Below are 12,308 nucleotides of genomic sequence, written 5' to 3' on the forward strand. Positions count from 1 at the left end.
TGGAAGGGTTAAAGAACAGAAAAGCCTGTTACAGCAAACGCTGGACACTTTCATTATTGCCGTGGTATAACATGCATTTGACTGGAAATATTCACACAGGTAACAAAGTTGATGCAAATTTTCTCCAGATACTTCTGCATCCCCAAAACATACTAGAAGAAGAATTGTAAATTTCCTGACCATAGCTTAATGGCAAAAAGGAAGAATTGGTCAGTGTGTGACAGATGTTGCTGGGTACAGAGAAATAAGAGGCACAAAGAAACAGATGGGGAAAATGGACATTTCAGTCCATCTTGTCTCCAGTAGTTCCCACAGCAATCCCATCCCCCATTAATTATCCCTGTAACCCAATGTACCCAAGATCCTATCAAATATTATCAATAAAATGATCACACACTAGAGGCAAGTTAACCTACCAACCCATACACCTTTGCAATATGGGAGGGTGAAGTATCTGGGGAAACCTGCAAGATCAGAGAGAGAATGTGCAAAATCCAGAGTTCAAGACTGAACCCAGGGGCTGGAGCCATGGTATACCTGCTCTATCAGTTGCATCGATGGGAGCCAGTGTGGATCAAAGAGCTGAAAGACTTACTTGGGTGTTATTATGAATAATTGAAATTTGTTTACAAACTATTTTACTCATTATAGTTCAAACACATAGGTTCAACAATACTCTGCTCAACTACCTGAAGTTTGAAAGGAAAGTCATGTTCCAAGTTCATCCACATTTGTTGCTCAGATGTTGCACTATCACCGTTATAGCCTCCTTGCAAGTCTACTGCAATACAGTGCTGCTGCATTGGTCTTGTAGAAAATGCCACACGAATAGGTATCTTGCTATTTAAGAAAGATGCCACTGGTTTGTACTCAACATGTTGAATTTCCTGAATTATATTTGCAATTGATTGTCTCATTGACACAGAATTTTCAGTCAACATTTCTGTGTTAAATGGAGATTTCAGCTGAATTTGTTCACATTCTTCAGTTTTCCAATCAAGCCTGATGGAATTTAATAATGGTGCGTTTTCAGTTTCCAAATTGCTGGTGTAAAGCCGATTGACTAACTTTCCCACAGGGGTTGGATTTCTTGGCATGAAATCAAAGCACAAACTCCGTGAACTCTGTGCATTCCCTGTTAGATCTTCTTTCATGATCCGCTTCGGGGTGGAACACACCAAATCACAAAATAAATCAGCTACTCTCACCGAATCAGTGCAGAGGCACCATCTCTTCCTGTGTCCTCCAGTTAAAGAACGCCAGCAGTTCGAACAGCCCAAGATTTTCTTGCTGATCTTTTTGGGTGTCCAAAATTCCGAGAAATTGGAGTCATCTTGGAGAAGCAAGCTGTACTGTAAAGATGGCTGATCTGGATTTTCAGGGGAGAGGTCCACTTCTCCATTATGGGGAGTTTTAGAGTTTTTATTATATCTGAAGTACAGATGCACAATACATTGAATCAATTGGTCTTTCTCCACTGTTAACATCTGTAACCTCTCACTAGAAACAGTTTTAACACGAGCAATAACAATATCATATTTGATTACCTTTTCCAACATGAAAGCACATTTACTGCATAAGAACTCTCCTTGGCCATCACGTCTAACTGTATAACCCAATACATAAGAAAGAACAATTTGTAGCCTACTTTTGCTACAGGTGTTGAAAATCCAACGACGTTGGTTTCCTTGCAGCTTGCTACAACACATTCGACAAAACCCCTTCATTTTCATTCAATCTTAATATTTCTCAAAAGACAAAACCTGCTCAGCACAAGGCAAATCACTGAATAGCCCTTTAGCTGCACTTTCAATTCCTTGTTCTCATGAATTTTTAGACAAAGCAAAGCTACAGAGTTGCTATGGTGATCAATTGCAGTTTCCAAGGGATGAGGCAGCACAAATTTTCCACAAGCTTTTCAAATACAAACCACTATCTGCCTATCTTTAGAGTCACCTCAGTTACTGGTTGAACTTTTAGCTGATTACCATCCTGTGAGAAACAGTCTCTCAATTCAAATTATAATACAGTTGTGAAAAGACAAAGATACAAGCAGCACGATATCAGTTAATCAAATGGCTACTGCCATTTCGCTTTTTTCCTCCCATCAAATTTTCTTTATCGAATGCAGATCACAACCGGTGACTAAAATCACTGTTGTCCCACAAGAATTTCCATCAGTTCACACTGCTTTTTTTAAAAAAATTAAATCACGATGACAAGCATGATTTCCGGAACATTGTATTTCCAGTGGTGCTATTACCACTTCAACGATTCACCAAAGGTTACAGACTGAACTCATTCCATTCTTCCAGCAGACAACCAGCTTTCTCTTCATACACCACACGATGGCCAAAAAAAAAGTTTTACAAGCCAAGCAGTTCAGTAGTAGCTGTTGTCCGAAGCACACACGAAATTTCTGGGTATTTTTTTGCCACAGGAAATTTCAAAATGACGTCTTCCGTGAACTAGGCCTGCTTCCTATTTCACCCACCAAGTGCCTGCACATTTACCTTAGAAAAACCAGTTTCCTGTTTGTAACCTCTACAGAAAGTACTACCTTCTAATCCACATGTAGTTGACTGGGCTATGAAAAATACAACTTCAGAATCAATATTTTGTCAACCTTTCAAAATAAATAAACCAAAAACATTCCAGGAAGTCACTCAAATAAGAATGTAATTTTCTCAAAATTCTAAAATTTATTTTCATATTGCTTCAAATGTACAATCATGGCCTTTGAATCCAGGTCATTTGGATTCACTCAGAAATTTGCTGCTTCCCAGTCAAAACGTGGTGGTTTTGTCTGCTTTCACTCTGTAGTCACCCTGCTGTGTTGGAGACAGTAGCAAGATCTAAAGATCACAGTCTGCCAGATTGGAACCTTACTCTGGTCATTTCATCACAAATACATAAGCAACTCAGATCTCCAGCTGTCTTAGGCAAGCAGACGCCTGCAGTTACAAGAGTCCCTTCGCCAACATCTTGCTGATTTGTTTAACCAGAAGCTGATTGTACAAGGAACTTTCAGTGTGCTCGTGCAAATCATTTCAACAAATTCTTCTGAACTTGAACAATACCTTGCTTTAAAAGCATCTTTCAGTCACCCATGACTGAGATCTGCCAGGTAGATCCTTGCTATAAATAGTACAAAGTGAAATAAAAGTGGGAAAATAATAAAAACTGATCTCCTGAAAGTAATCAAATTTAAGGAGTTTCTCCACATAACTAGAAACCAAAACAAAAATTGAAAGCAGATGCACAAACACTATTTGAAATGTGAATTTAGAAATCAAAAATATATTACACTTGCCACAGTATTGTTGGATATGGAAGAAACGTGGTATCCCACCTGTCTGGAATGTTTGTATTGCGGTTCCCTCCTTGTCTGAAACTTATTCAGAAGTCACATCACCTGTCAATAAAGGTTGGACTCAGGCCACCCATTAGTGCACACCTTGCCATTCGCTAATTTAAATCACCTAGGGTCATTATTGGCTAGAAGCACAGCTTAGCACTGTATATAACACCAACACACAGAACATTCTTTCTCTCTGTTTCAAGGTCCAAACCCCAAACATCACTCCACACCAGATCACTATTGTGGACTTTGATGAAAATGTCCTGGTAAGGTGTGCACGACACTGAAGCAGAGTCGTGGTATTGCGATAGATCAATACTTGCAGGGAGCCGCACCCCTGTTGGTCAGGGAACCGGGTGTGTAGAAGTCCCCGTTTGTAGTGTGTGCACTCAAGTGTGTGAGCGTATCGAGTATAGGTTCACTATTGTTGGAGTCCAACCAAAGTCTGAGGTGAATGTATGTCATTGCTTAATTGAAACAGTAATCGAGTATTGTTTAAAGTTCTCTCCTGTGTAATTAAAGTTGTGTGTGATCGTAATACTTGTGTCCAGACTCATTTCTCTGTGAACCCACCGAACCAGATACTCTCTCCAACACAATTGATGCTGCGAGCAGGGTTCAGAGTTTTGGCTGGACACGTGGAATCTTAACTATGTGGGAATGGAACATCATACTAACAATGTGGGAGATAGTATTAACAAATGAGTGTGTGGGTGTCCTGTCAGGTGCATGTGATTGTGTACCAGCTCACCAACAGAGGCAGCAGGAGGCAACCCACAGATAGAGAAGGGACCCCTGGGTCAGATTATAAAATCCCTGGTCGTCAGGGGTTCAGAAGTTTGGAGGCATGGCTTGCCAGCCACACCATGCCAGTTGTTTGGGTCGATAGGTTGGACCCCAACCGAGAGAAAATTGGGAACCATGTGGTCTCCCACATGAAATGACTGGGTTTCTTGAGGTCAGAGTGATTTGTGGGGAGCCCCGAGGTTACTGATATCCCTACTTAGGGGCCAGTTGGGCATCAATTCCAAGTTAATTAATCAGGGCGCCCAGAAAGGTAGGGAGATAGAATCCCTGCAGCATCACTGTTGTACCCTCTAAGGGCAAGTGACCAACCTAGAAATTAAAGACATGGAGGTAGTTTCCAAGCTGATTGAAACATAGCAACTGACTGGGCTGACTCGCAGCTTGATGCAGGGAATGTCCAAGCCATTGACAAGTGGTTGGGGGATGGGTATGAGTGGTAACCATGAGGAAACTGAGGCCCACGACACGTCCTCCTCCCCGCGTGTCCGAGCTTTTGCAAGCCCGACCAGTGACCTCGCTGTCCCAGACCGACATCGGGGGCATCCTGTTGATCCTCAAAAACCGACAGATAGCCAAAAATGGGGGTACCTCGGGTGGGCATATATCTAGTCACTGTGAAATTAAAGGGACTATGCCACCAAGGAGCTAACTGGGCAAGGGGACCAATACCACCAGCAGCCAGGCAAACACCTAGCCACACTGCTGCCACATCTGTGGGACGAGAGGAACCCAATTTCCTTCTCTCTCTCATCAGGAAGCAAGTGCTCTGGGCAGCCTCTCTGACCAATAGATGATTGGCAACTGCAGTTCAGGCCAGGTTTCCTGCCCTCCTAGAATTGGGCCTACATGGCTGGCCGCAGTAGCAATCCATTGGCATGGGCACTGATCGTGGTTATCTATGGGGGCATCCATGAGCACCACTTCCTAAAGAGCACAAAGGTGGCTGATGCTTTGGTGGGCTATTAAGTCACCACCGCACACCCTCATGGGATTGGCAAAACTGGGAAAACAGTCCAGGAAGTTGCTACCCTCCTGGAGGGTACATAGAGCAGGGAGCACCAGCTCAAGTTTGCAGTGCTGAGGCAATAACATCACTATGTCTCAGAGACATAGATGCTCTCTGGAGTGAGTATTCCCAGGGTTTTGGGGGGGGAGGGGCAGGTGGTCCCATGGGGGAAGGGCATCCCGTGCACTGGCACACTCCAACGTGGACCTCCCTCCCCTCTGGTCCTTCCCCACCAGAGGTGGCCCCAATTGTCTACCATTTAACATGTAGGACCTGTTTCGATTAGTCCTTACAAAAATGTAGCACCTCACATTTATCTATCTTTTGAGCTCTCCCCAACACCCCCCTCCCCTTCCTCGACATGAAAATATAACCTTTCAAGCTGTTCCTTTTCTCAGTGTGAGGGTCTACGAAACACTCATCAAAACAGATTGCATCAATCCATATAACCATTTACAGCACAGAAACAAGCCAGTTTGGCCCTACTCGTCTGTGCCAAACATCATCTCCCACCTAGTCCGTGTAACCTCCATTTGGCCCATAACCCTCCACACCTCTTCAGTTCATATACCCATTCAATCTTTCCTTGAATATTAACATCAATCTCGCATCTACCACCACTGCCAGAAATTCATTCCATAACCCTCCACCCCATGCATGAAGAAATTTCCCCTCATGTTTCCCTTAAACTTTTCCCCTTTTACTCTCAATACATGCCCTCTTGTTTGAATCTCCCCACTCTCAGTGGAAAAAGCCTATACTCATTGACTCTATCTGTCCCCCTTATAATTTTGAATACCTCTATCAAATCACCCCTCAACCTTCTATGCTCCAGGGAATAAAGTCCTAGCCTGCTCAACCATTCCCTGTAATTCAAACCCTGAAACCCCAGTACCATTCTCGTAAACCTCCTCTGCACTTTCTCTATATTGTTTATATCCTTCCTGTAATTTAGCAACCAAAACTGCACACAGTATTCCAAATTTGGCCTCACCAATGCCTTATACAATTTCAACATAACATCCCAACTCCTGTGTTCTATACTCTGATTTATGAAAGCCAACACACTAAATGCCTTCTTCAACACCCTATCCACGTGATTCAACTTTCACGGAATTGTGTGCCATGACTCCTAAATCCCTTTGTTCCACTGCACGCCTCAATTGTCTACCATTTAACATGTAGGACCTGTTTTGATTAGTCCTTACCAAAATGTAGCACCTCACATTTATCAGTATTAAACTCCATCTGCCATCTTCCAGCCTATTTTCTAACTGTCCTACATCACCCTGTAAGCTTTGGTAATCTTTCTCACTGTCCACAAAACCACCAACCTTTGTATAATCTGCAAATTTACTATCCAATTTGCCACCCTATCATCTAGATCGTTAATATATTTGACAAACAGCAGTGGACCCAGTACCGATCCCTGAGGCACTCCACAACACCGCCAACCTTTGTATAATCTGCAAATTTACTATCCAATTTTCCACCCTATCATCTAGATCGTTAATATATTTGACAAATAGCGGTGGACCCAGTATCGATCCCTGAGGCACTCGGCACTGGCCTCCAATTTGACAAACAATTTTCCACCACTACTCTATGGCATTTCCGATCCAATCATTGTTGAATCCATCTCACTACTTCATTGTTAATACCTAATGCTTCCACCTTCCTTACTAACATCTTATGGGGACCTTATCAAAAGCCTTACTAAAGTCCAAATAGACAACATCCACCCCCTTCAACTTTTTTAGTAATCTTGTAAAACTAAGATTTGTTAAACATGATCTACAACATACAAAACCAATCAGTGTCTTTCCAAATAGTGGAAAATACACCATCTCTAAAAACACTTTCCATTAATTTACCCCCATTGACGTCAGACTTACAGGCCTATAATTACCAGGTTTTATAATTGCTAGCAACCAGCAAGAAATACTTGTCTCTTATTATGTAAATAAGTCTCAACAAGACAGGCAAGAACTGTTGCCATAGATACCTAAACTTCAACATTGGACATCTGATTGCATCTTTTGTTATGTACATTCTGGGTGCAGCCTTTGTAATAGATTTTTTTGTTTTGTTTCTCTAAGTTTTTAAATCACCCTGAGATGTTGTAATAATGTTTTTAAGCACACTGGGACTGGGTGTTACAATTCATTGTTTCAAAGTTACAATTCATTAGTGTCACAGATTCAAAGTTACAATTTAAGAGTAGACTGTCATAGATCAAACACTAGAATGAATCCTTGTAAATAACTTGTTTTACTTGACCATAACAGCATTGTCTCTGCCTTACCATTAACTGAAACAAAAACCTCATGGGTTGGAGGCTTCAGAACTTTTATTTAAAAATCACAAATTGTCTAACTTTCAATCCTGTCTCCTGGTTATCGTTACAGGGATCCAACACAAGCCCCCTTCACACTTGCATCCCACTAAACTGGCCGTTCAGTGTCCTGGGATAGGAATGGGGGTTTGGCTTTTCACACGTGAACATTCCTAACTGGGACACTGAATCCTTTCACACTTGCAAGGAGCCATCCCTGTGGTTAGGACTGTTCGAGCGATGGTGGACCTGCCCTAAATCCTGATCAATGTATTACGATCTTATATTTGAACAAAATTAATCATGCATAATTTTAACATAATTAAGCTTTATGTACAGCACAGTATGAGCCTTTTGGCCCCTGTTGTTATGCCAAGCTATTTAAATCTTTATTAGGGACTGTGGGACTGCAGAGGGTGGGAAATTTGGTGATGCTAGAGTGCTGAATTTTTACAACGTGGTAAAGATCAGCTATGATCGTATTGAATGGCGGAGCAGGCTCGATGGGCCATTTTTGGCCTACGTTCCTACTATAATGCACAATTTATATAGTGTGGGAAAGTTGGTAGTTGCTTTAACTCCAGCAACTTTGGTCACTTTTAAATAATATCTGAGAAAGGATATATTGGCTTTGGAGGTGGTGCAGAGGAGGTTCACCAGGATGATTCCAGTTGTGAGAGATGGGAAAATTGATCTAAAATTATGAACATGGAAGAAACTAAAATTCATCAGTTAATGGCTGTAACCAGTACAAACAGGATGAGCTTGGGGATTAGGATGCAGGAAAGCAGAGTCAGCACGATTAACATAAGAATCTTCTGTGGGACAAGAGCCACCATAAGACTAAGAAAAGGAATGGTAAGGTACAATAGAATGTAGGAAGTTGAGGTAGTCTGGATCAGATAAAGGTCTCCTAGCCCTAGATAGAAGTACCAAGTCCTACATATCTAATTAGCTAACCATACACAGATTTATACATATTAAACTAGCCAACCCTAGATAGAATGAGTCAACTCTGCATACCAAGAGACTGTAGCTCCGAGAATCAGGAAGGTGTGAATAAGGACAATGACATGATGGGACACCCACAGGATATCCCCTGGTCCTCCAAGTGTACTGAAACTGCACGTAGGCAGGAAGGATTACCTATGCCAAACCCATCCAGGGGGCAGAAGAATGTAAGGGGGAGGGCACTCTGATACTGAAATTGACTGTATAAAAGTTGGGTGAGCCCCAGTATGTGTGTGTATTCCCAGGGTAAGGGGAAGCACCCAACTTTGCATTGTTGTTGTAATAAATGTTTTTGTTCTCAATTTTTGACTCGAGCAATTTCTTTAAAGGTACATTAATTTCTAACACAGTGATGAGGTTAGTATACAGGGAGAAATTGAGTATACTCATTGCAGTTTAGAAGAGGGAGTATCTTAAAGAGAAAGAATTGAGCTAGTTTTCACTGGGACCCAAGTCTAGAACTATGGGCAGTCTCAATATACTGTACAATGAAGAAAATTTAGAAGTGATAAGAAGGAATTGTTTCTCCCAGAGAGTAGTGAATCTGTGGAATTCTCTGCCCAAAGAAACAGCATGGATTAATTACATTTAAAACACAAAGATTTTTTAATATTATGGGAATTAAAGGTTATAGAGATCAGTAGGGCAAGTGGAGCAGAGTCCACAGCCAGATCAGCCATCATTTTATTAATTGGTGGAGGAGGCTTGGCAAGCCATAAGGCCTAATTCTGCTCCCGTTTCCTATATTCTTATATCTAATGACTATTAGATTGCACCCATTTGTGGCAGGAATAAAACTACATTTATGTCAGGGTAACACAACAGCACAGATAGAAGAGTCACCCTCGAAATAGTGGAGACACAGGTTCGATCCTGAATGTTATCTGTATGGAGCATGCACATTCTCCGTGACTGCATGGACCCCCAACATCCTAACACATGCAGGTTAATTTGACACTGTAATGTAGGTATGTCGTACAAACGGGCGGAAGACTGAGTTTATAAGAATAATAAAATGGGATTAGTGTACGGTAAGTAGATAGTTAATGGTCAGCAGATTCTGTAGGCTGAAGAGTCTGTAACTGTGCTGCATCTTCAACTCTGTGAAAGCATTTAAAATCTTTAAGAAGAGCCTTCACTTTTGTCAATTTTCCATTTTAGTTCTGTTCTGACTCCAAGAACATATTTGTCTCTGCTATCTCTTCCCGACACACTATTGTTCCCCATTTTGCTACCTGTATCAAATCCCTTGTCCTCTTCATTTTTATCATTGCCTCACTGAAGTCCTTTACTCAAAATCCACATCTCACAGATATGGCACTCAATGTTGACTGCATGCTGCACTTTAGCAAAACCCACAAATCCATGTTCCCAGGTTTCACAAGTTCCAGCTGACTAACTTCAATTACCTAATTAACAGAGGCTGAATTAATGAGAATCAATGAAGCAACAGATATTGATTCTCAGTCTTCCATGCAAGAAAACATTCAATCCCTTTTTAGCAGTGGTCACATGTCAATCTAGTTTCTTGAAAGCCACAGCCTCAGGCACTGACTGAACATCACTGAAAAACAAATGTTTTCAATCCTCCAGTACAAGTCTGTCAAGTCTAATTAAAATAATCTAAAATATATTTATTCAAACCAGTGCCTGCAAGTTTATTAAAATGAATACAACAATTTAATGTCAAGCAAACAGCAGATACTGAAAAATAGAATTTAAAAAGTTCTAGAAATGCTTGGAGAGACAGCTTATTCATTACTGGCCTTGGTGTAAACTATCCAGTACTTTGCAACATATTGACCCAAATTCTGAGAGTGTGTCAAGGGGTGACAGAGAAATGGAGAATTAATAAGATACAATGATAAGAGAAATATAGCAAAACATCTGGAATCCGGAATTCAAGCAACTAGCAAAAAAAAAGCAGAGGAAAATAAATAAGAATAAAATAATAGGTTAAAAAAAATACACAAATTTAAAATTGTAAATGTTCTCGGAAGTAACAGAGAATCCTTTGGAGAAGATGCGAGCAAATATTCAGCCAGCAGATGCCTTGGTTGTGCTTTGCTTGTAGTAGCTGTTTGAATAAAGTTGTATGAAACAGCAATAGCATTAACCAGGATGAAGAGTTGGTTGATGCCACTTGCCATCGGGATGAATCTCTTAAAGTGTCTCCTTGTCCCTGCTTAATAAGAGTCACCCTGTCAGAGCTTTTATCTGTAAACTTGAAGGGTGGGGTTGATTATCATCCTCCCGGCAGCTCTGTGGAGGGGGAGGAACTGCAAATGCAGTGATGGTTAAATGTTTTCAAAGAATGTGACTGAAAATGAAGTAAAATGGTTTAAGGTTTATATATTCATGCAAATGACATTTAAATTTTAAATTTAGACATACAGCATGGTAACAGACCTTTTTGACCCATGAGCCATTTGTTCAGTACAAGTACATATAAAGTAGTATTTGAGTCTTTTGTCTTTTAAACTGTTTATTCTTAATACGGGTGTATTAGTTAGACATTGTAAGAGTGAGTTTCAAGCAACTGGAAAATACACTTATCCAGCATCAATCAATGTACATACGTGCCAGATACCAGGGGTTTTACTGTATATAATCTTAACTGAAATCACAGCTCATACAGAGCCAAAAAAAAAGTCAACCTTTTAAGGCAGAGATGCTGCACATATGATTGTAGATTTCAATGCACAGATGATGTTGGAATATTCTTATATTTTTTCTGGAATGTCAAATTACACAGTCAGTCAATTGCTCAATGAGTCGTCTAAAAGCAGGAAAAACTGGCAGGGACTTCACTACCTGCACAGATATAAACCACTTCAGCTGAATATAGAATTTAATCACAAAACTGATCAATGTTACAGGAAAGTAAGAATAATCTAGGAGAACTCAACTTCAAATGCAGTTGAAAAACATTTGCCTCAGATATTATGCAAACAAGGAAAATTACCTGCATTTCCTTTTCAAAACGATTCTTCTCATTTCCAAGTTCACGTCGAAGGACCTGGTTGAGAAAGGACGTTGAAGGTATTAAGTAATAATGGCAATAAATCCATAAATGGCATTGAGTACAAAGTAAGGAAGTCATTTTACAGCGCAACAAAACTTTGGTACGATGTGTTATTCTGGTCACTCCATTACTGTAGGAGGTACATGCTTTGGAAAGGCTACAGAAGAAATGTAAAGAGGAATACATTTTCAGCAAAGCTAAGTCACCTTGAAGAAACCAGTTTCTAGGGCAATTCTCCCTTCAAAACAACTACAGCAGCAGCTTCCACATTAAAAAAATTTACAAAAAAACTGACATAGATTTTGCATTTACCAATACTTCAATTTGTACTCATTAAAAGGAATCTTTATTTCAGAAAAAAATAAAATCAATGCTGAGCAATAAAACAAAATCCTGATCTATATTGCTCAAAGCAGAATATTTAAACAAGTAAAAAGTACACTGGAGTTTGCTCTACATTTTATAAATAATGGCAAAACACAAAAGCAATAACTAAAAATGTTAAAAGAAACCTACTTCATTTTCACCAGCTCTCTTCAGAAGAGTTTCAGTAAGTTCCTGAATTTTTTTGGAAGGATCCACATTACAATCCTGCTTCTCTGCCTTTTTACTTTGTAGCTGATCAATGAGAGCATCTTTGCTCTTTATGGTCTCACTCAGCCGCTCAATTAATCTAACAAACAAAAATGTTTCACAAGAAAGACATTAAACAAAGCGATGAAATAATTGCTAGATGCTCAAAATAATGTTCCGATTAGTTTTT

General features: G+C 40.3%; 1 protein-coding gene across 8 annotated transcripts in view; it reads right to left on the reverse strand.

The window, feature by feature from the left end:
* The window catches only part of cdk5rap2 (CDK5 regulatory subunit associated protein 2), a 147,878-nt gene that overhangs the window by 106,343 nt on the left and 29,227 nt on the right, over positions 1-12,308 (reverse strand). For 5 of the 8 annotated variants that reach the window (XM_069889364.1, XM_069889382.1, XM_069889374.1 and 2 more), the window contains exon 1: positions 690-2,422. In XM_069889364.1, coding sequence (XP_069745465.1) covers positions 690-1,733 — 1,044 coding nt within the window. In that variant the 5' untranslated portion in view covers positions 1,734-2,422. Of the gene's footprint in view, positions 1-689; positions 2,425-11,485; positions 11,540-12,061; positions 12,219-12,308 lie in introns of those variants that run through there. The other 3 variants (XM_069889403.1, XM_069889391.1, XM_069889393.1) reach the window with 2 other exon arrangements.

Source organism: Narcine bancroftii, chromosome 1, assembly GCF_036971445.1.
Source record: "Narcine bancroftii isolate sNarBan1 chromosome 1, sNarBan1.hap1, whole genome shotgun sequence".
NCBI lineage: Eukaryota > Metazoa > Chordata > Chondrichthyes > Torpediniformes > Narcinidae > Narcine > Narcine bancroftii.